The 23,570-nt window shown below is 36.7% G+C and overlaps 1 protein-coding gene across 1 annotated transcript in view; it reads right to left on the reverse strand.

Annotated features, from left to right (window-relative positions):
* SLC38A6 (solute carrier family 38 member 6) overlaps window positions 1–23,570 on the reverse strand; it is a 69,237-nt gene that overhangs the window by 42,195 nt on the left and 3,472 nt on the right. The window contains exons 3-5 of the mRNA XM_044232491.1: window positions 22,590–22,663; window positions 7,817–7,869; window positions 4,199–4,238 (exon numbers count right to left, since the gene is read on the reverse strand). Coding sequence (XP_044088426.1) covers window positions 4,199–4,238; window positions 7,817–7,869; window positions 22,590–22,663 — 167 coding nt within the window. The remainder of the gene's footprint in view (window positions 1–4,198; window positions 4,239–7,816; window positions 7,870–22,589; window positions 22,664–23,570) is intronic.

Here is a 23,570-nt window from a genome sequence, read left to right on the forward strand (position 1 = left end):
CAGAGATTTTCAAACACTGTATCACAGCAGGAAGGATAAAGGCTTTAGAACTAGACAGTGAAGTTGAGTCCCAGCTTTATCAAGGGTTTAGTAAAGGTAAGCAAGTTATTTATCCCCTCCATGCACTGACTTTTTCCTCTGTAAAATGAGGATTTCATCTCCCTTGAAGAGTTTTAAGTACCGGGGCACCTGGGTGGCTTAGTAGGTTGAGCACCCGACTCGATTTCATCTCAGGTCATGATCTCAGAGTTGTGAGATTGAGCCCTACAGCAGGCTCCATGCTGGCGCTGAAGCCTGCCTAAGACACTCTCTCTCCCTCAGCCCCTCCCTGCTTGTTTGCTCTCGCGCTCTCTCTCTCTCTCTCAAAAAAAGAAGAAGAAGTAGTTGTAAGTACAATTAAAGCGTCTAGTAGAATGTTTGACCTAGAAAGGATCTATGATATCCATTTTTCATTTCTAACCAATCAGGGCAAAAACTCAGACCGTTTATACTAATAAGGATCATCCTACATTTCAGAAAATGGTATCAGAACCAGATTACATTCAGATGGGCATGTAAAAGCCTAAAATTTCAATGTGATGCTATATACTTCTATCATCTTATAAATATCCAACATGTTCCTAATTAATAAAGAAAAAAGGCAAAATCCACTGTGAAAAATAACGTCATATGCACGACATAGCCAGGAACCTCCCAAATCAGTATGTTGTTTCTTCTCAAGCATACATACCTAGTAGGTGTTAAGGACTCCACAGAACCAACTTATATCAATCAAAAAATTCCTTCTTAAAACTAGAGTCCCTATACTTTAACCCCAAAGGCTCAGCAGCTGCCACAAAGGGTAGTTTGAAAAACCGAGACTCCCCTTTTTTGACAAAGAACAGCATCCATGAGAGCTTTCAGAACAATAGTTACTGATGTGTTCATTACCTAAGAAAAGACCAAATCATCTTTTGAGCAAAGTATAACCCTCCTACCGAACTTAACTGTAATAAAAATATTTCAATACCCTGAAGGAGTTAACACACCTCCCAAAGTGCCAAATTAGAATTAGAATTTGGGGGCAAGAAAGGACCTGAATGAAGTCCCTGTTACCCATCCTATTCCCACAGTGATTTAGCTAAAAGGAAACTGAAGCCAAGAGGGTAAGGGAGGGATTTCCCCAAGATACATGATTATCTATCTAGTGGCAGTAGACAGAATTCAAGGTACCTGACTTCTGGTCCAGTGCTCTGCTCACAAGAGCAAGCTTGCAATTCTACTCTAATAAAGGAATGATTTATGCATATCTGACAAAACAATAGAAGGCAGCTCTGAAAATATTTCAGTTTTTACTTCGTGGGTTCTCAATAAATTACCCTGTAGCCAATATGAAGAAAATCATGAGGACATTTTTCTAAAAACTAAACATTATCAGCTTTTCTGAATTTGAGGGACATTAAAAATTACCGTGACTGTTTCTAAGCCAATATTTCTTCTTTTCTCTAAAGATTTGTTTATTTGAGAGAGAGAGGGGGAGGGAGGGAGAATGTGCACACATGTGGGGGTAGGGGCAGAAAGAGAAGGATCCCCCATGGGGCTCAATCTCACAACCCATGAGATCATGACCTAAGCCCAAACCAGGAGTTGGCAACTTAACCAACAATGCCACCACCCAGGGACCTTAAGTCACTTTTTCTTAAAAAAGGTTATAATAATAAAAAGCAAACAAGCAAATCAACATACTTAGGGCTGAGAGAATTGCTGATTTATCTGCCATCAGATGCAGGAGTCCTTTCTAGGACTTTCTCTTTCTAGAACTTTTTTTTGTTTTTTTAATTTCGTGTCAGCTTTTCAAATATTTAAGGCTAGTGATCAGTCTAGCCATTCCTTTTTCTTTTTTTTCTTGATAAATATATCTAGAATATTACAAAGTACTTGGACATAGCTCATACAGATCATATTCAGCTCCGTTCAGCTCAACAAAGGTTTATCAAGCCCTTGTGCTAGTTTCTGGGAGTACAAAAAGAAATGAGACCAAGCCCTTGCCTTGGAAGAGCTTACAAGAGAGTAGGGGAGAAGAGCATATACAGAAATAGCTTCATTCTAATAAAAAGTGCTAAAATAGATCATGTACAATAACAGATACAAGATTAGAGAACAAGGAAGGGATGAGAGTGAAAGATACCAAGAATATAACGGTGGGCATTTTGGCAGGGTCACACATTCGGATCCAAATTCCTGGACTGAAAATACTGTATAAGGGGTATCTAGGTGGCTCCGTCAGTTAAGCGGCTGCCTTCAGCTCAGGGCATGATCTCAGGTCCTGGGATCAGCCCCAAGTTAGGATTCCTGCTCAGTGGAGAGTCTGCTTCTCCCTTTGCCCCTCCCACCTGCTCATGTGTACGCTCACATTTTCTTAAATCAGTAAATAAAATCTTAAAAAAAAAAATTCTACATAAAATGCCAAACAATAGTTCAACCTAACCTAAACAAAATGCGATGGTTCTCAGTAATAAGATAGAATAATGAGGGACTGAAAATATTAAAATATACACTCATATAGGGACACCTGGGTGGCTCAGTTGGTTAAGTATCTGCCTTCAGCTCAGATCAGGTCCTGGGGTCCTGGGATTGAACTTCCCATCAGGCTCCCTGCTTGGGGTGAGGGGGGGATGTGCTTCTCCACTCTGCTCCTCCCCCTGCTTGTGCTCTCTCTCTCTCAAATAAATAAAATCTTTAAAAAACATATATACACTCATATTAGCCATTACAAGTGTATATTTAAGCTATTATATTTGCTAAAATAAGATAAATTATTCTAAAGCAGATCTTAAATTCAATGGCATTACGCAAATTCATAAAAGAAGAGACTAGTTATTGGCTTCTAGTGTGAAGATGAAGCAGTGTGTGTTAGAAGGAGATTATTTGGTATGACACCCAAAAAAGCATTCTTCTCTTTTTTCCATGTGCATTCAAAGAATTAAAACATGCATGTTCAGGATTCCCAAAACAATGGCAGGTATAATTTGTTGTTGGAATGTTAAGTTTTTCCTTGACCAAGAAACCCATTAAAGACTGAATTTGGTTGAACAATACTTAAAGTAAAATAGCTCAGATCTCTTGAGAATCAGAGTTGAACTTTATTAAAGCTGTCATCTTTAAATTATTTTGAACTGTTACACATAAGAAATAAGATTAAAATTTCCTCTGACCATACAATCTTGTGTAAGTTCCGAAATGCATGTCAACCTTCCCTGTGTATTTTCCTTTAAACTACTAGCATTTATTTAGCCCTCAGTTAATGGTACAAGAAAATTAAGACCTTGTTCAGCACTATATAGCTTCTTACAAAATATACAAACATGACTCCCATATTAAATATTTAATACATTTAGTTAGTAACTGTCCATAATTAACAGTAATTTTTGTTTCTACATGGTTCTCAATATTGGGATCTTTTTAAATGAAAACAAGATGCAAGATACATGTGAGAACGGTTCTTATTTGTTTCAGGTTTGTTTGTTAATTTTTTTAGAGAGGGAGGGCAGAGGGAGAGGGAGAGGGAGAATCTTACACAGGCTCCACACCCAGCACGTAGACCACTGCTAGCCTCAATCTCATGACCTTCAGATCATGACCTGCAGGGAAATCTGAAGATGCTTAACCAACTGAGACACCAAGGCGCCCCAGGTTTGTTTATTTTTTAAACTACCCTGTCATTTTAAATTTCTTGGTTATAACAGGATATTACTTATCTATGCCAGATCGCTCACAGTCCAGGAAACATCACTGCCTCTGAAGCAGTATATGCCAATGCAGTAATTAGGACAAAAGCAGAGGGGAAATATTTTAGAATCACCTGGAGAGTTTTTCTAAACTGTATCTTACAACACTACCACAACTACAGAAAGCCAGTGCTTTAGAGGTATATTCCAGACCTAAGAACAAGACTGAAATAAAGGATTTACCTGGAACTAAATTTAGAAGCTACTGTCCTACAAAGGCTGTTAATAAAAAGGATCTTAAAAAGAGAGAGAGAGAAAGAGAGAGAGAGAGAGAAAGACTGAAAGTAATAAGACCAACACTGAAGGTTTCTGAAGATACCTATGGGTGCAGAGGTCCAGGTTCCCAGCTAGACTGGTAGTAAGACAATAAACAAAAGGAAGAAATTGCTGCCACCCATTTATGCGTAAGCAGTGCGCCTTCAGTGGCTTACCTCCAATATTCTGAATCAGGATGGTGCCGGCTACCACCACCTATAAAAGAACAAATGCATTCACAAGATGAAAGAAGAAATAATATAAAAGGACCCGTATTTTATTAAAATCCCACAACCATTACTAAAAAACAGATGCAGAAGTGAAGAGAAATTGAAAATACATTGTCAGCCATTTGTAATACATAAAACTAATTATTATCACATAAAAAGCCTTTCTTTAATAGTTCCACAGTTACTATAAAGAATGCTTTGGAAAATTTTCTTGGCAATCATTTTAAACAGTTAAAAGTGTTAAAAAGCTAGTAACTGGTGATTATCAAAGTAGTGAAAAATTGAAATTAAATCTATCTGGTCTCATTCTCCCTTTTTCACTGCTTTAGAGGTAGAACGTGACATTGCTTTAGTAGGTCAACTGCTACAGCTTGATGTATACTGCGCAGGTACCGTTTTGCAGAGAAGAAACTCATATAGTCTTCTGAGTGTGTCAGCACGCCATAGAGCAAATTTTTGAACATCCTGTCCCAGGAATTAGTAAAGTCTAGAGCAGAAACCTCTAGAGCCCACATTTTCTCAAATTTGAAATTTTAAGTAAGCTATTTCAAACTCAATAATATGAAGTGGGCTTAGTGTTAAGACAAAAAAGAAAGTCGTAAAGACTGTAGTCTATTGGAGAACTCCTCCCCCTTTCAAACTAGGGTAGCTGCTGCTCAGCTCTGGCCAGTGCTGGCATATGAGAATGTGCATCCAATGTAGCTAGATCTTCTACATTTCATTAATTTTTCAAGAAAAGTCAGAAATGGAATTCTTTCTAAATTTCATACTCTTAGCTGGCAATCAGTTAAAAAAAAAAAAAGTAAGCCAAACCAGTATGCCTAAGGACTAAGTTGAGCTTGTAGGTTTGATGGCTTGTGATTCAGATAAACTTCCCAGGAAACTCAAGACACCTTATCCATTCTTGGTAATCAGATGTACTCAAAGGAAATGACTAAACATTCTACTTCTACTTAGGTCTTTCAATCGCAGAAATCTTGGGTGGATCTACACCCCCCAATGGATATTTGGAATGGCCTAGCTACCTAGGATCATTCAGTTCATGGACTGGGAACAGATCACCTCTCAGACTCACCTCTATTAGGAATTCCATTGGAATTCCATCATTGCCTATGATGGAAACACTGGAGGCCTTGAGGCTAATGACAGGTGTCTTTGAAGATGGCAGTAGTTGCCACTCTTAACTTTTCCAGAATAAATGTTGCATGTTAACTCATTTAAAGTTTAGTATAAAATGCCACAGTTGGGGCACCTACGTGGCTCAGTGGGTTAAAGCCTCTGCCTTCAGCACAGGTCATGATCTCAGGGTCCTGGGATGGAGTCCCACATCGGGCTCTCTGCTCCGCAGGGAGACTGCTTCCTCCTCTCTCTCTGCCTGCCTCTCTGCCTACTTGTGATCTCTGTCTGTCAAATAAATAAAATCTTCAAAATGTCACAGTTACTTATGAAAAGACTATTTTGAGCTTTTGCACACTCTTTCATATGCAATTGATAGCTATTGTCAGTCATACATGAAATTTGGATTTCTACTAATATATTGCAAAAAAACAGTAAAATCCAATTATTCATGATTATCTTTCCATCTTAAGTGCTGAATATAAGCACTCAAGATCTAGAAAGCCAGTATGTCTATCTACCTATCTATGTGTTCAGAGGCTACTATAGTATAGTGCATGGCACATGGTATTAACTCAATTATTTGTTTGATGAGTAAATAAATTGATTTATAGACAATTTTAAAAATCTTTCTTCAAAAGTTCAAAAAATTTAAACATATTTCCGAACAATGTTATCTTATCATGTCCTATCTACATCTGCATCATAACTGGAAAGAAGGAAATAGGAAGGTTTCAACCCAATTATGGAAGTGGAGAGGAAGTAAAAAAAAAAAAGGGGGGGGGCAAGCAAACAGCAACTCCTCATTTAGAGTATCCCCTGTCCATGTACTTGCCTCCTAAGAACTGAGTGCGTACATGAATGATAATGCAACTATTTCAGAGTTTTAGGGAAAGGGGGCCTCTTAATTCTTTTAGATTCTACTAGTCAAGGAATGCAGGAAATGCTAGTGTGAAATAACAGTCATGATGCTTAGAGTCATATTTATGGATCATACAAAATTCATTTGAGAGTTCTTTTGTACATATAAATAACATCATCTTCTTCCTTGGTTAAACTGGACACAGGAAACTGATGATGATTATACCAAACATCCCTGTCTTCAGGAAAGAAAAACTGTTATCAGGATGATTAACGGAACCCTTTACCTGCAAGTAACCTATTCTCCATTTTGTTCATGTTTCAGGTTATTAAGACAAGGCCCAAACCATGAGGCTACACAGCACGTTTTGAATATTTCCTTTTGTACTTTAAAAACAAAGTGAATTTGAACGTAAATACAGGCTTTTCCCCTATTATGTGGCTGTATCTTTTTCCTCCCAGACTCACTACTTAGAAGTTGGTTTGGCCGGCTAAGGATACTGTATCCTTTAAGATTAAAAACAAAATAAACAAACACAAAACACAAACAACAGATTTACAAATGAGAAGAAAAAGTCCTATTTGCAAACAACATAAAAATGGGTTTTAAAAGTATGACAGATCTTCAGAAATGAAGTACTACAGCACTCACAAAAATATTTAACTCCTGATTATCTGTGGAAGAAGACATTGTTTCCTCTACCTCTCAATTTAGTTTCATATGCTTATCACAAACAAATGCCCAATAAATATTACTGTTATTTCTATTATTCTGAGGAGGAAAAGCAGTTGATTTAGAGTCTGGAGTTCTACGATATAATACTGGCGTTAAGTAACTGTGGACAAACTGGCCTCTTCATTTCTCTGGGCTTTCATTTCCTTACCTATAAATGAGAAATAGCTCAATCATCTTTTAGCACTCTTCAGCTCTTAAATGATATAATCATCTAATTAAAAGTTTTGTAAATAGTAATGCCATAATCTTCTTTTTTAAAGATTTTTACTTATTTATTTATTTGCAGAGAGAGAGAGAGAAAGAGAGACCACAAGTAGGAAGAGAAGCAGGCAGAGAGAGAGGGGGAAGCAGGCTCCCCAGGGAGCAAAGAGCCTGACACGGGGCTTGATCGCAGGACCCTGGGATCATGACCTGAGCAAAGGCAGAGGCTTAACCCACTGAGCCACCCAGGAGCCCAATCATGCCATAATCTTAATTCTATGCTTCTCTCTTTTCCTACCTTTATGAGGATTTGCCTAGCTAATAGAATCAAAATTAATTAAAAAAAAATTAAAACAGGCCATTGTTACAGTTATAAAATCATTCAAGTCACTGTTCTCCTTCATTAGCGTGAAAAATACTAAGAGTTAAGTGTCAAATTAAATTTATAGATGCAACTTCCATAAGGGAGTATAGAGAGATTTCTTCTCTTTGCCTTTCTGTTCCCATCATTCTTTCTTCACTTTAGTTTCCTTTTAGTCTCCTAATTTCTTTCTCTTAGATATATCTATCTCTTTTAACTAGAAATGGAAGGGTAAAAAATGTCTCTATGGATTTGGGAGACAGTGAAGAGGAAAAAAAAATAAATTTACCTTTCCAGGTAACCCAAATGCAAAGAGTCCAAGATCTTCATAAGATGTCACGGCTGTGAAGAGAGATTATAGTTTTTACTTTTACACAAAATGATTCATGTGTCAAACCTTAAAGGGAGGAAAGCTATTCTACTATGACCTTTTAGCTATGGGATGGTCAGATTAAATTTAAAGCAGAAGTAACCTCTTCTGGGGGAAACTTTTGGAGACTTATGGGCTGTAAGGATAGAGTCTTCTTAGAATAAGCAGGGCTTAGCAAATCCCAATGTTATCTAATTACTACCCAGGCTACAGTAGCTCAAATGCACTAATTACTCAAGAACAACCCCACTTCTCCCTAAACAGTACTTGCATACTACACTACCCAAAAGCAAGTTTTCACTGGCAATAGTTTCTGAAAACTGCATATATAGGTTAAAGTTAGATAAAGTATGAAATTTGTATCATACTTCCAGAGACATTCATTTTTCCTTACCCTCATAATTAGTAGGACATACACCTTCTCTTTCATAAGAGTATGGAATTACATTTTCATTCCACATATTTAAGAAATACAGGCACAGAAAAGATGAAAATTAAATGGCTCATAAAAGAACCAAATTTGCCCTTAACCCATATAGCTTCATGTTCTAACTAATAACACCACCAATAAAAATGAGAAGTAAAAACACATATGTAATCCTATAGTTTGGAAAAAATGCTTAACCTTATAGTACTTAAACTAGAAAGAAGCAGACTAGCAGATGCTAAGGCTTGGTACTGCAATACACTTTTCCTATTGAGTCTAAGATATGGCTCATCATTTTTTTTTAAAGATTTTTATTTATTTATTTGATAGACAGAGAGAGATCACAAGTAGGCAGAGAGGCAGGCAGAGAGAGAGGGGGGAAGCAGGCTCCCTGCTAAGCAGAGAGCCCGATGTGGGGCTTGATCCCAGGACCCTGAGATCATGACCTGAGGCTCATCATTTTTTAAAGCAAGTTTTAATACATTCTCTCAAGACATACATGAGTTTTCTTTAAAATGTCACTAACTTCACAAAAAGCTCCTCTCTACTTTTGTATACAAAGATCACCAAGTTTGTAAAGTTAAGCATTTTAAAAGCCGTATGTGGCCTTTGCATGTTATACCTACAAAGTTGAAAAGAAAACAGAAATGTTGAAAATAAAAAATTACTAAAGTACTAATTAAGAACAGAAATTTTAACATTTTATTCATTGCAAAAGTTAATTTTTTTAAAAGATTTTATTTATTTATTTGACAGATGAAGATCACAAGTAGGCAGAGAAGCAGACAGAAAGAGAGGAGAAAGCAGGCTCCCTGCTGAGCAGAGAGCCCAACGTGGGGCTCGATTCCAGGACCCTGGAATCATGACCAGAGCCAAAGGCAGAGGCCTTAACCCACGGAGCCACCAAGGTGCCCCAAAAGTTAAATTTTTAACTTTAATCTATTATCAGAGTTCATGGATGACACAGGTATTTTTTGAAGTGTATTTTCATACTGCTAAACACAGTGAACAAAAACAATTTAGCTATGATTTGGGGATATATAATTTGATTATAAGTAGAAATCTTTATACTTTAATAATGAAAGACTTCTACAATAATCTGACAGGGGTAGATTTTGGATATATTTTAGAACATGAAAATTAAAAAGCAGAGTTACAAAATTAAGAACTGAAATTTTTTCCTCCTATGTGAAATGCCAAAATTCTTTTTTCCAAATATACATACTCTATAGTGAATGTCATCACAAAAATTAATAATTATTTTAATCAATAAATCTTTTCTAGTTTGTTTTAATTTTCTAAACATAATCGATAATACTATATAGGGGCACAATTCCTTAAATTTGACATTCCAAAGCCTTGGTATATGTATTAAACCAGAAAAATTATCTAAATGTTAGCTTCTAACTAATCTATCATTGACAAGGTAAGTTTGCTGAATATTATGTGTATATGAACCAAGCTGCCAGAAGATCTCTGATTTGCCACTGAAGCAGATTAAAGGAACATCATTGTTTAATTTTAGCACCCCTCTTTAATATTACAATGAAAATTATCTGTTTTTTTTCTTTCTTTTAGATTTTATTTATTTATTTGCCAGAGAGAGAGAGAGAAAGCACAAGCGAGTACAAGCAGGGAAACACGTAGGTTCCCTGCTGAGCAAGGATCCTGATGTGGGACTCAATCCCAGGACCCTGGGATCACGACCTGAGCAGAAGGCAGATGCTTAACTCAGGCATTCCTTAGGTTCTTTCTTAAGAAAAACTTTTCCTTCTGAAAAAATGAAACAAGATGGGATTGGAAGGGAGACAAACCATAAGAGACTCTTAATCTCACAAAACAAACTAAGGGTGGCTTGGGGGGTAAGGGGGTTGGGAGAGGGTGGTTGGGTTATGGACATTGGGGAGGGTATGTGCTATGGTGAGTGCTGTGAAATGTGTAAGCCTGAGGATTCACAGACCTGTACCCCTAGGGCAAATAATAACATTATGTGTAAGTAAAAATAATTTTAAAATAAATAAATAAAATGCAGGCTTCCATCAGTCTCTCATAAGAAAAAAAAAAAAGAAGAAGAAAGAAAAACTTTCTTTCCAAGAACTTAAAGTGAGGGGGCTTTTCAGTGTCTCAATATACTGAACAAGTTGCTATGTAGAGGTTCTCAGTCAATGAGCAAGTTATTAAGATGATACTGATCCAAAAATTTAACTAAGATTTATTTTATTTTTGAACAGCAGAAAACAAGTATAGATTGTATATTTAGTAAACATGAAAAGCAAATAAATTTCCCACAAGCAAGTCATAATACTGAAGGATTCCAAAAAAGATTGGCATTTCAATTACCTAAATTAATTAAACATTTGTTAATTTTTATATTATAACACAACCTTTATTATCACAGAAAATACCATCAAACTAACAGTTTAATAAAGATAAATGTAGTTGCAACTTCTTTTTTAAAAATATATACACTATGGAGTATTATGCCTCCATCAGAAAGGATGAATACCCAACTTTTGTAGCAACATGGACGGGACTGGAAGAGATTATGCTGAGTGAAATAAGTCAAGCAGAGAGAGTCAATTATCATATGGTTTCACTTATTTGTGGAGCATAACAAATAGCATGGAGGACAAGGGGCGTTAGAGAGGAGTAGGGAATTTGGGTAAATTGGAAGGGGAGGTGAACCATGAGAGACTATGGACTCTGAAAAACAGTCTGAGGGGTTTGAAGTGGCGGAGGGGTGGGAGGTTGGGGTACCAGGTGGTGGGTATTATAGAGGACACGGCTTGCATGGAGCACTGGGTGTGGTGAAAAAATAATGAATACTGTTTTTCTGAAAATAAATAAATTGGAAAAAAAATTAAAAAAAATAAAGGTAAGAAAAAGAAGACACAGAGAAAAAAAATAAAATAAAATGTAAATTTCTAAAAAAAAATTTATTTATTTATTTGTAAGAGCGACTGAGTGAGAAAGAGAGCATGAGCAGGGGGAGAGGGAGAAGCAGGCTTCCCACTGAGCAGGGAGCCCAGTGTGGGGCTTGATCCCAGGACTCTGGGATCATGACCTGAGCCAGAGGCAGTTGCTTAACCGACGAAGTCACCCAGGCACCGCTGTACTTGCAACTTCTGACAGTAGTGGCATACATTTTAGCAATGCCAAACTTGCTCTCTATTACTTTCTAGTTTTATAAAAATACCTCTAAATACAACAAACTCCCATATGCAGAGTAAAAAACCTTTAGAATTTTAAATGGAGACTGAGTACAATGTTCAAATCTGCACTCTATCTTTCAAACCAGCATATCTGTCTGGCTAGCCATTCAGTTTTGTCGCTGTCATCATACTTCTTTTATGTTGCAAAAATTAGAAGCATTTTCCCATGTCTAAGACATCATGAGTATAAGTAATGGCCTCTGGCTTAACATTGAGGCTTTACTAAAATATGTACCAGTCAGCCAAATGTTTTATCTCTACAAATTCCCTTTTTAATGGTTTTCTGGATCATCTCAACATATAAACCAAAACAACCCTAGAGAAACATTTTTAAAGCTCTGTTCTATCATTTGGGCAGTTAAGATGCTAGTATACAGTGTAAACTGGTATGACATTTGGAATACAGTTTAAACAATGAACCTTCAAAAAAATCTCACTTGGGTGAGCGTGGGTGGCTCAGTCGGTTAGGTGGCCGACTCTTGATTTTGGCTCAGGTCATGATCTTAGGGTTGTGAGATCAGCCCCTTGCCAGGCTCCAAGCTGCCACTCAGTACAGAGTCTGCTTGTACTTCTCCCTGCCCCTCCCCCAGCTCACTCACTGCCTCTCTCTCAAATAAATAAAATTTCTAAAAAATTTTTTTCTTTTTTTAAAAATTTTCTTTATTTGACAGAGAGAAAGATCACACGTAAGCAGAGAGGCAGGCAGAGAAAGAGGGGGAAGCAGGCTCCCCACTGAGCACAGAGCCCAATGTGGGGCTTGATCCCAGGACCCTGAGATCACGACCCAAGCCGAAAGCAGGGGCTTAACCCACTGAGCCACCCAGGAGCCCTAAAATATATATTTATAACATTTTACCCCAAGAAGCTTTTATCTTAGAAAATAAGACTAAAATTATATGCAAAGATTATCATGCATAATTTACACTGAAAAAAAAAAACACAAACCACCTAAATGTTCAATAATGATAAAGTGGTTAAGTATATTACAGTAGGTATTCCTGATCCATTTAATATGTAACCATTAAAAACTATGTTTATAACATGAAAAATGTCAATACTGAGTGAAAAAGTTGATTTGAATATGATCCATAAAATAGAAAACCTAAAAAGAGTGAGATTAACTATAAACTGATAATAATGAATGCATAATCTTCTTTCTTTGTCTTCCTTTCTTGGGGGGCATTCAAATATTCAACAATGACCATAATAGGCTGGTGGCACTTTAAAAACCATATCTCTTGAATAGTTCTATTTTTTCCACCAAATATCAGATAGGGTTGATTTAAGCTGCAACTTTAAATTTCTCTGGTGTTTAATAGTTTAAGTATCATTTGGTCTACTAATAAAGGATATTTTTCTGCTCCTTCATATGATCAATGTTTTAATATCTTATTTATAAAGTGAAAATGTTTTGCGAGATCTCAAAATAAGACGTGGTAATGACCAGTCACATTAGAAGCATATTCCTACAGAATAGGAATAACGTTAATTATGAAAATTATAAAATTAATTCAGTCTTTTACAGGAAACCATACAAGCAGTACTTGGCACAATTCTCCTAAAATAAATAACTGAAAGCAGTCGTTAGCAATCTATTTTAGGAAATTATTTTTTGATATTAGAGAAATCAATGTTATGTTTTCAGGAGGCAGAAAGGCTGTAAATCTTAACAAGTAAATTGGGGGAAAATTTCTTCTTTAATGTACCATCAAGGCACACTTTAGTGCTATTTTGGCTAGACCAAGAGTTTGGCCTCCACACGAATCATTTGGAAAGCTGCTTCCCATAAAGTCGTGGAATATTTCCAGCTAGTTACTCCAGTGTTCTGTCTGCTTTGCATTTTTTCCTCAATGAAATAGGACAATTAATAAACTCTGGTTACAGTACAAAGCCCAAGTTTCAGCAGCAGCAATATTATCTTTGGATCCGAATTGAGGTACATGAGTTATTCAAATAATAGTTCAACTCTCAGAAAGTTGGCCATTTGGAATGCACCCTTATTATTTTGAAATTCTTTTCTCTCTTGTGCTTTCCATCATTTTCCTCTCACCTTTTTCTCCCTAATAGTGTCATGCAGGTCATTCATTTATTGAGAGTCTACTATGTAGCTGTAATCACTACTTCTGATCTTTCTCAATATGCAATTAAATGTCAGTTTACCCACCAAATGTGGCATGATTTTAGAGAACTTGATGCAGGAAAAGAAAATAAGACACTAGAATACTAGAAACATTCTCCTTTCAAGTGATACAGAGGTTGTGATATTGCATGTGTAGGGAAAGTTCTAGGATCCCAATATACTGCTTGGCTCTACAATTTACATTTACATAGTCTTATCCTATAAATGCTATTCACTAGTTTCCAACTTTACACTCAACTTACAGAGAAAACTTGAATGACATACATACAATTACAAAACAGAAAGTAAATACTGTCAGTCTTAACAATATAAAAGTGCAGCAGGGAAATACGAGGAATATGGGAAATAGGGAGAGGACACATGTAAGGATAAGAGCACTAACATCATATCACACAGCAGAGAGTTAAGGGATGCTGTGTAAAGTCCATGGAACAAAAATAAAAATTTAAGTGCATCAGAGTTACAAAATAATCAGCCCACCTCAGATAGGTTACAATATCTATAGGAATTTCATTTCAGATAGTAAATGGAGCACTTGGAATTTTTTTAAAGAAGGGTATTACAATGGGGGCACATGGGTGGCTCAGTCAGTTAAGCATCTGGCTTTGGCTCAGGTATGATCCCAGGGTCCTGGGATGGAGCCCACACCAGCTCCCCATACAGCAGGGAGTCTGCTTCTCCCTCTGCCTCTGCACCTCCCTCACCTCATGTATATTCTCTCATAAACAAACAAACAAACATATAAGAAGCGTGCTGCAATGGACAGTATTGAGAATCACTGCTCTAAAGGGCTTACGTGAAAACAAAAACAAAAACAAAAACAAAATGTGCTTACCCAAGTGGTAAGCACAAAGGAGACATTTTACTTCTCATTTATTTCATCATCATTGCTAACAATTAAAATCCTACTAAAAGAAGTATAACCTTATTTTAGGAAGAGAAAATTAGGGGGCTATGCTCTCTTCATTGGTGGGCTCTAAGAAGGACCAAAATTCTCTTTGGAAGCAACAAGTGGTGAATCCCAGCATCTGCCTTGACTCTTTTCAACCACCTTAGTTGCTTTTCACTGGTTCAGCAAAAACGCCACAAATTCCTTAAGTGACACTTAGTCTATCTCTTCAGTTTCATTTTCTCTTTTGTAACTCATACACAAACAGTAAACTATTTTTGGTATCTTGAATAACATATGTAGTACCTACCTTTGTATATGCAATATTCTCTCTTGCCTTGTCTCCTACTAGTCAAATTCCTTTTCAGCTCAGTCCTCCAGGAATATTTACTGACCCTCAATCCCCAACCCAGACAAGGCAAATCATTCCCTCTCTGAGCTATCACTATATCTAGCCCATATTCAAATAGCTACAATTGTCAAACTGCCATTACAATATTTTTTTAACTTACGTATATTTCTCCCCAATTAGACTATGAACTCTTTCAGGGAAGTAAGTCTTATTCATCTCTGTATTCCCAACAGATAAAAAAAGTGTACTGAATAAATAAATGAATCTTACCCTGGGCTTTAGTTCTAGAGTAGATCCATCTAGATATAGAGTTTACCCTCGAGCAACACAGGGCCTATGGTGCCAACCCCCATGCAATCGAAAATCTGCACGTAACTTTTGACCCCTCAGAAACTTAACTACTAATAGCTTACTCTTGACTAGAACCCTTACTCATAAGTCAATTAACACAAACTTTCTATGTTATGTACATTATATACTGGCTTCTTATAATGAAGGAAACTACAGAAATGAAAATGTTATTAAATCATAAAGAAGACAAAATACGATTTCCATATTGTATTTATTTTTTTAAAAATCCACATATAAGTGGATCTGCATAGTTCAAACCTGTGTTGTTCAAGAGTCAACTGTTCTTCAAAGTCCACCTATCTAAAACTGAACTCATTTTTACTTTGAATCAATGCCTCCTGCTATGTTCTTAAGTCCATTTAATGATGCTATCATTAGTCCAGTGTCTCATAACAGAAATCTGGGAGATATCCTTAGACATGTCCTTCTCCCTTACCCTCCACATTCAGATATCAGCTACTCTCAATTCTAACTCCCTTAACCTCCATATTCCTTAATCGATTACTTTCTTTTATTTCCCTTGAATACTTTGTTTCAATCTTCCAGTTTTTGATTCTTAGACTTTTGTGATAACCAGGCCTTACTGCTGCCTTACTCAAGTACTGTTAGTGCAAAGCAGAGCCTGACAAATAGGAAAGGAATTCTTTTCAGGAAAAAGATAAAGAAAGGGTCGTCATGAACACAATCTTGAAGGCAAGCATGGCCTGGAAAGCTGACTGTAGCTTTGCAAAAACAAAACAAAATAAAACAAAACAAAGAACTACTCCAGGGACGGCTGGGCAGCTCAGTCAGTTAAGCATCTCACTTTTGATCTCAGCTCAGGTCTTGATTTTAGGATTTTGAGTTCAAGTCCCACCATGGAGCCTACCTACTTAAAAAAAAAAAAGAAAAAGAAAAGGGAAACCTACTCCAATCTGGAGGTGGCTTTTAGATCAGCTGCTCAATTGTCCTGGGAATTCCCATTCTTCCCTGTGCTAAATTCCCTATTTCTTTGATAGTACATAACTTTGGTAAATGGCATCCTCTAATGCTCATTAAGTAGGAGTGCACAGGAAATAACTCTTTGAGTCTTTGCATGCAATATTAGTATTCTACCATCACACTTACTTGATAGTTTTGCTGGGTATAGAATTCTATATGGAAATCATCCCACCCTAATTTTTGAAGGTATTTTTTCATAGTCTTCTTATTTAAAGTATTTCCTGGGATGTTATTTGCTATTATAGTTCTTGATTCATTGTAGGAAAATTCTGTTTCTCCCCTCTGAAAGCTTTTAGAGCATTCTCTGGGTTTCTGATTTTTCACAATGATGTGTGTTGGTATGAATTATTTTACAAATATCATATTGGATACTAAGAAGAATTCTTTCAATCTGGAAACTAGTTTCCTTCAGTTACACAAACTTTCCTTGTACTATCATGTTGATAATTTTCTTCCATTGTATTTTTTCTCTTTTTTCTTTATGGAATTCCAATTATTTGCATGTTGAATCTCCTGCATTCGTCCTCTATTTTTGTACTCATTCCAAGCTCCTTGCCTTCCCCTAAACCCTCTGCCTAAAAAATGTCCTTAACTCTTTCAAGCCAATTACTAATTCTAAATTTTATTTTTAATTTCTAGGACTCTTGTGTTCTCTTATTATAACCTTTTAATCATTTCTTATCTTTGTTTCAAAAATGCAGTTATCATCTTTTAGTTCTCTGAAGCTATTAAATGTAGTATTTTTTAAAAGTTTTCATCAGGTCTCTGTATTATCTCTGTTTCCTCTTTTCCTCTGAGTTTGTTTCTTTCTTAAATTTTTTGGGGGGAGGGGCAAAGGGAGAAGGAGGGAGAGAGCACCTTAAGCAGGTTCCTTTCTCAGTGTACAGTCCAACATGAGGCTGTCTCACAACTCTGAGACCATGACCTGAGTCAAAACCAAGAGTCTGATGCTTAACTGGCTAAGCCACCCAGGTGCCCCTTTAATTTTTTTTTAATAAACTTTCTTTTTAAGAGCAATTTTAACTACATAGCAAAATTGAGCAGAAAGTAGGGAGAGTTTCCACATCCCCCTAACCCCAAACATGCACAGTCTCCACTACTGTCAACATTTCCCCTGCAGCGGTACATTTATTACAATCAGTGAACCTACACTGACACATCTTTATTACCCAAAGTCCATAGTTTACATTAGAGTTCACTTTTGGTGCTGTACATTCTATGAGTTTTGGCAAATGAATAATGACATGTATCTACTAGTAAAGTATCTCCTGTACTCGTCCTCTATTTTTGTATCTTTTCTCTCTCATTCCAAGCTCCTTGCCTTCCCCTAAACCCTCAGTTTCACTATCTGCAATATCCTCTGTGCTCTACCAGTTCACTTATCCTTCCCCTCTAGCCCCTGGAATCCACTGGTCTTTTTACTGTCTCCATAGTTTTTTCTTTTCTAAAATTTCATAGAGTCAGCCATTTTTTAAAAAGTAGGCTCCACACCTAACATGGGGCTTGAACTCATGAAAGTGAGATCAAGAGTTGCATGCTCTACTGGCTGAGCCAGCCACATGTCCCAAGAATGTCATATAGTTAGAACTGTACAGGATGTAGCCTTTTCAGATTGGATTCTTTCCCTTAGTAATATGCATTTAAGGTTTCACCATGTCTTTTCTTTGCTTGATAGCTCATTTCTTTTTAGTGCTGAGTAATATTTCATTGTCTGGATGGACCACCATTTATCCATTCACCTACCAAAGAACAACTTGGTTACTTCCAAGTTCTGGCAATTATGACCAAAGCTGGTATAAATATCCATGTGCAAGTTTTTGTGTCACATAAGTTTTCAACTCATTTAGATACCTAGTAGTATCATCTAGATCTGGTAGTACATCTGGTGGATCAAATGGGAGCCTCTACACCTTTCCATCAGGGTCTTCACGTCTTGAGTCAATGTTCTACCTTCAAAATTATAGAATGGGTACGTCCTCACATTTGGAGCTTGCATTTGGAGTACAAGGGGAAAAAATGAGTTCACCATAACTCCAGGATCTTTGACCCAAGCAACTAAAAGGAAGATGCTATCATCTACTTAGATGAGAAAAGAGTGGAAGGTATAGATTGGAAGTACAAAACTGGACAGTTCTGTTAAGTTGAGATATATATATTAGTATCCAAGTGGAGATGCCATGGAGGTGGTTGGATATGAGACTGAAATTCAGGGGAAGAGATTCAGGCTAAGGACATAAATTTTCGGGTCACCATGAGCCCTAGTGAGTATAAAAAAAACTAGAGGAAGAGTCCTGGGGTACTCCAATGTTTAGAAGATGGAAAGATGAAGAATATTCAGCAGAGAAAAAAGAGGAGTATTCAGAGAAATAGGACAAAAACCAGAAGTGTGTAAGTAAGTGTCACACAGAGGAAGGAACAACTAACTACCAAATGCGGCTGAATGATCAACCAAGGTGAAGACTGACAACTGACTGCTGGATTTAGCAACTAAATGTAAGTCACTGGTATAATAATTCCAATGGAATGATGGTGGAAAGCCTAACTGAAGTTGGTTCAAAAGAGAATAAGAGAGGGGGAAACAGACAGAGATAGAATAAGAGAGGGAAACTTTCTGACATAAATAAGTCTTCTGAAGAGTTTTGCTATGAAGGTATGGGGCATATTGAAGGAATGTAGAGTCATTCTTAAAATGGAAGAAATGACAGATTCTCTGTAAGCTGATAGGAAGAAAACAAAGAAACAAAGATGATAAAAAAGAAGTGAGAAGGGAGAGAGTGACTGGAGGGATGTAGGTGAGAGCAGATGCGATCAGAGCAGAAGTAGAGAAGCTGATCTTAGATAAGAACACTAAGAGTTCCTCCAAAGTAAGTGGTGGCAAGAACTTATAATGTTCATTTATGATTCCTTCTATTTTCTCAGTGAAATAGAAAGTGAAGATATCAGCTAAGATTGTAATCAAGGAGAATGTGTTCAAGGCATCATCTCCTAGACAGAAGACTAAGCACGTGAATGAACTAAGGAAGTTAATGAGGATCGTGTGATAGTGTCATAGGTACACTAGACACCGAATTATAGTTATATCGATCTGCGAGATTGTGTGTTTTTCTTCAGGAACATTCAGTTGCACAGGTGCATGTGTGAAGTAGGCAGAGTCACATTTAACCATGGCTGGAGTTTTGCCAGAGGAGTAGGATGATAAAAGGGAGGGGCAAGGGAGTGCTTGTAATAACATACCATGAAATTTCAAATGGAAAAAGGGGGCTATATGGACAAGAGAGTAAGGGAAAGTACAAAGGTGGTAGGATCAATGAACTCCCTCCTGCTGACAGTAATGTGGAGACCAGAGAAGAGGCCCTATGGTTTTATTCCCTAAGCACAGAAGTTTCCCCAAAGAATCACAAAAAGCCAACTGTTTCTGAGACAGCAAAGTGTATAACATCTTGCAAACTTCAAGGGTTTTGCATAAGTGAGAACTCATAGTAAAAGCTAGCATTGACCAAAGACTTGGCATTTTATATATGTTACTATATTTCATTCTCACAACAACCCCAAAAGGAAAGATTATTATTACTGTTTAATAGATAACAAACTAAGGCTAGAGAGATTAAGGTACCTTATATGCTACCTCCGTTCCCCGAAACAGTCTTAGGAGAACTCAATTCCTATATAAAATCCAAAACAGCAGAATTTCACAAGAAGAAATCCTTTATTTTTATAAAGATAAACATTCCTCTTGTATTCCAGGCAAATAAATGAAGTTATTTTGTAAAGACTTAGGAAAGCCCTTTCTCTGACCAATCAATTTGATCTAATACTCCTTTATGACAGTCCAATACATTGAAGAAAAATTTTCTCTAGTCTTTTATGTGTGTGCATATGTGTATATATATATATATTATATATATACATATATGTATATACATTTTTTAAAAGCCTACCTCCATAGAGAACTTTAAAACGACTGAAGGAATTCAACAGAATACAGGTGCATCAATGTATATGAAGAACCATGAAGAAGTTAGTTCTTGGACCAAGTAAGCTACAAAAATAAAGGAAAAAGAAAAAAGAGAAAGAAACAGAGGTTTTCAGTTCATACATCCTAAAGTAAAAGAAACCAAGACAGTGTCAGAATTTTAAAGTTAAATATAGATGAACTGAAGGAGAAAAAAAAATTAGCATTACTTGGAAATCTTCCTAAATTGAATATTACTCCCAAATAATTGAAATTAATAAAGCATGTTATAACACTTTAGTTAATGAAGACATAATTGCCATATGGTTGACTAAAATATTACTCTTTCAGTAGAATCCATAATAAAATAACCTATTAAGATGTTAAAACTACCACAGTTAGGTAAAAATAATTTTGTCACACAAAGAAGCAGAATTTCAAAACATGTCATTAAAACTCCAGTCAAGTTTTAGGCGGATTCATAGACACCTATTTAATGCTATTATTCCTGAATTTGGAATGTTCTTATGAACACCTTTTACTTTCAGATTAATATCACTGCATTGTTTCCTAGTATGTTCACTGTTTGCACTGTTACCAAAGCTCCTTGAAAGCAAAAGCACACATTTGCAGGTTGGATGGCCAAAGGCGCTGGTACAAGATATAGCTGTAACTGTGGATCCTAAATCAGTTTTGCATAAGAATCACCAGGAGGACTTTTAAAAACATATTTCTTAATTGCACCTCAGATTCCTGGAATGAGAATCCCCATGATTTATAAATCTCTATTTATAAAAAGATCTGCAGGTATGTCTGATACATAGATTAAATAGAGTAGAGCTGAGGATTTATAACTATGCTTAGGAGAGTCTTAAAATTCTCAAGAAATACCTTTGGGCTTCTCTCACCTGTTCCAGTCAGAATAATCCCATTTTTATCTATTTTATGTAACTATTCTGCTTCTTAAAGTCTGAAAACTACAAAACTGATAGAGCAAAGTGAATTCACCCACCTAAGAATTAAACTCATAATTCTACCATCAAAACTGAACTAATCCGGGGCACCTGGGTGGCTCAGTTGGTTAAGTGACTGCCTTCGGCTAAGGTCATGATCCTGGAGTCTTGGGATCGAGTCCCACATCAAGCTCCCTGCTCAGCAGGAAGTCTCCTTCTCCCGCTGACCTCTCTCCTCTCATGCTCTCTCTCTTTCATTGTCTCTATCTCTCAAAAAAAAAAAAAAAAGACCGATGAATCACTTACCTCTACCTCCGAATCTAATAATATATGTTAATTAGTTGAAATTTAAAAAAAAAAAAACTGAACTAATCCAAACATCTTAAAGTCTGAAAACTACAAAACTGATAGAGCAAAGTGAATTCACCCACCTAAGAATTAAACTCATAATTCTACCATCAAAACTGAACTAATCCAAACTAATCCAAACAAACCAGATAGATAAAAAGATCAGGATTGAGGGACAAAGAACATGTGTTAATGCCATTTGAAAAACTCTATTAAAGCAGTTCTGTAATTCATATATTTTTATTCATTGCAACGGAAAAGAATACATGACTGAATTAAATAATAAAGTTCCAAATGGTAAAACGCATATACACATCTATATTGTTTTAATTGCATATAATTCTGTCAAAAACTACCTTCTTCTAGACTTGCAATTAAAAATATAAAACTATCTAAATAAATCCAAAGTTTAGTGACCTTGCCTCCTACAGAGCAGGAAGGAATAAATCTGAGAAGGTGTTCTCCTTGGAGGAAATAATCACCCTAGGAGAAATATGGTCAGAATAAACACCTGTCTATTGCTTCCCCATAAGATAAAGTTTGGATTCTTTAAATACCTTGCAGACGCTTCCCCTAATCTACCGGAATCTAGAAAACTATGCTGTGTGCTGTAGAGAAAGGCAGGTAAGTTTCCTCCTCCCATTCTGTCCTTAAATATTCTCCTAGGATTGGGTCTATTTATCCTGGCCTTTTGAAATTCTCCAGTTCAACCACCCTACCTAATAATAATAATATGCCTGCTGGAAATTAAATTTGACACATCCACCCCTATCTGTGGTTATCATCTCAAGGGGCTGCTTCAACAAATGACTCAGGACAATATATATATATATATATATATATATATATATATATATATATATATTTTTTTTTTTTTTTTTTAAGATTTTATTTATTTATTTGACAGAGAGAAATCACAAGTAGTCGGAGAGGCAGGCAGAGAGAGAGAGAGGGAAGCAGGCTCCCCACCGAGCAGAGAGCCCGATGTGGGACTCGATCCCAGGACCCTGAGATCATGACCCGAGCTGAAGGCAGAGGCTCAACCTACTGAGCCACCCAAGCGCCCCGGGACAATATTTTTACTCACCTGTTTGAATGCACATACTAAGCAGGAGGTGAACTGAGTAAGAAGCCAGGACAGCAACTATCAACAGCAAAAAACTGAAATATAAAAGAGTACAGGTCAAGGGTGCCTGGATGGCTCAGTGGGTTAAGCCTCTGCCTTCAGCTTAGGTTATGATCTCAGGGTCCTGGGACCAAGCCCCGCATTGGGCTCTCTGCTCAATGGGAAGCCTGCTTCCCCCCCCTTCTCTGCCTGCTGCTCTGCCAACTTGGGATCTCTCTCTGTCAAATACATAAATAAAATCTTTAATAAAAAAAATAAAAGTACATAGTTAAATCCCCACAAAGTTTCCTTTTTTGAGGTATTTCATTACAAAAACAAATTTTTTTCACATTCAAATGTTCATAGGGACTATCTTCTGAGTAAATGAATTATGGTCACTCAAGAAAATATTCTGTATTCCCCAACTTTTATTTAAATGAAAATATACTGCTTTCAGATAAAAAAAAAGAAACAAACTTTATTTAAAACATAAACAATTTTCTCCTTCAGCACTCTTGTCTGCTGACTGCTGGCTCAGCCATTCAGTGATCTTGCAATATTTCCCTTTTATAACTATTTCTTCCTATTTTAAGTCTAAACAGAAGTTTTAGTTGTGAAATCTCATTCTCTTCTTTTTCCTTCCCTCCATCCTTCCTCTTCCAATGACTGTACCTCCATATCATACCTTCAAGTATAATTTTGAATTAAGACAGCATTTCCTAGGGCCACCTGGGAGGCTCAGTTGGTTGAGCATCCAACTCTTGGTTTCAGCTCAGGTCATGATCACAGGGCCGTGGGATGGAGGCCCAGGTATGGCTCCTCACTCAGTGGGGAGTCTGCTGAAGATTCCCTCTCTCTCCCCACCCACTCACATATTCTCACCTTCTCTCTAAAATAAATAAATCTTTTTTAAAAACTGCATTTCCTAGCATTCATTAAACACATATATGCTCGCCAAACCAA

The sequence above is a fragment of the Neovison vison genome, chromosome 13, assembly GCF_020171115.1.
Source record: "Neovison vison isolate M4711 chromosome 13, ASM_NN_V1, whole genome shotgun sequence".
Classification (NCBI taxonomy): domain Eukaryota; kingdom Metazoa; phylum Chordata; class Mammalia; order Carnivora; family Mustelidae; genus Neogale; species Neogale vison.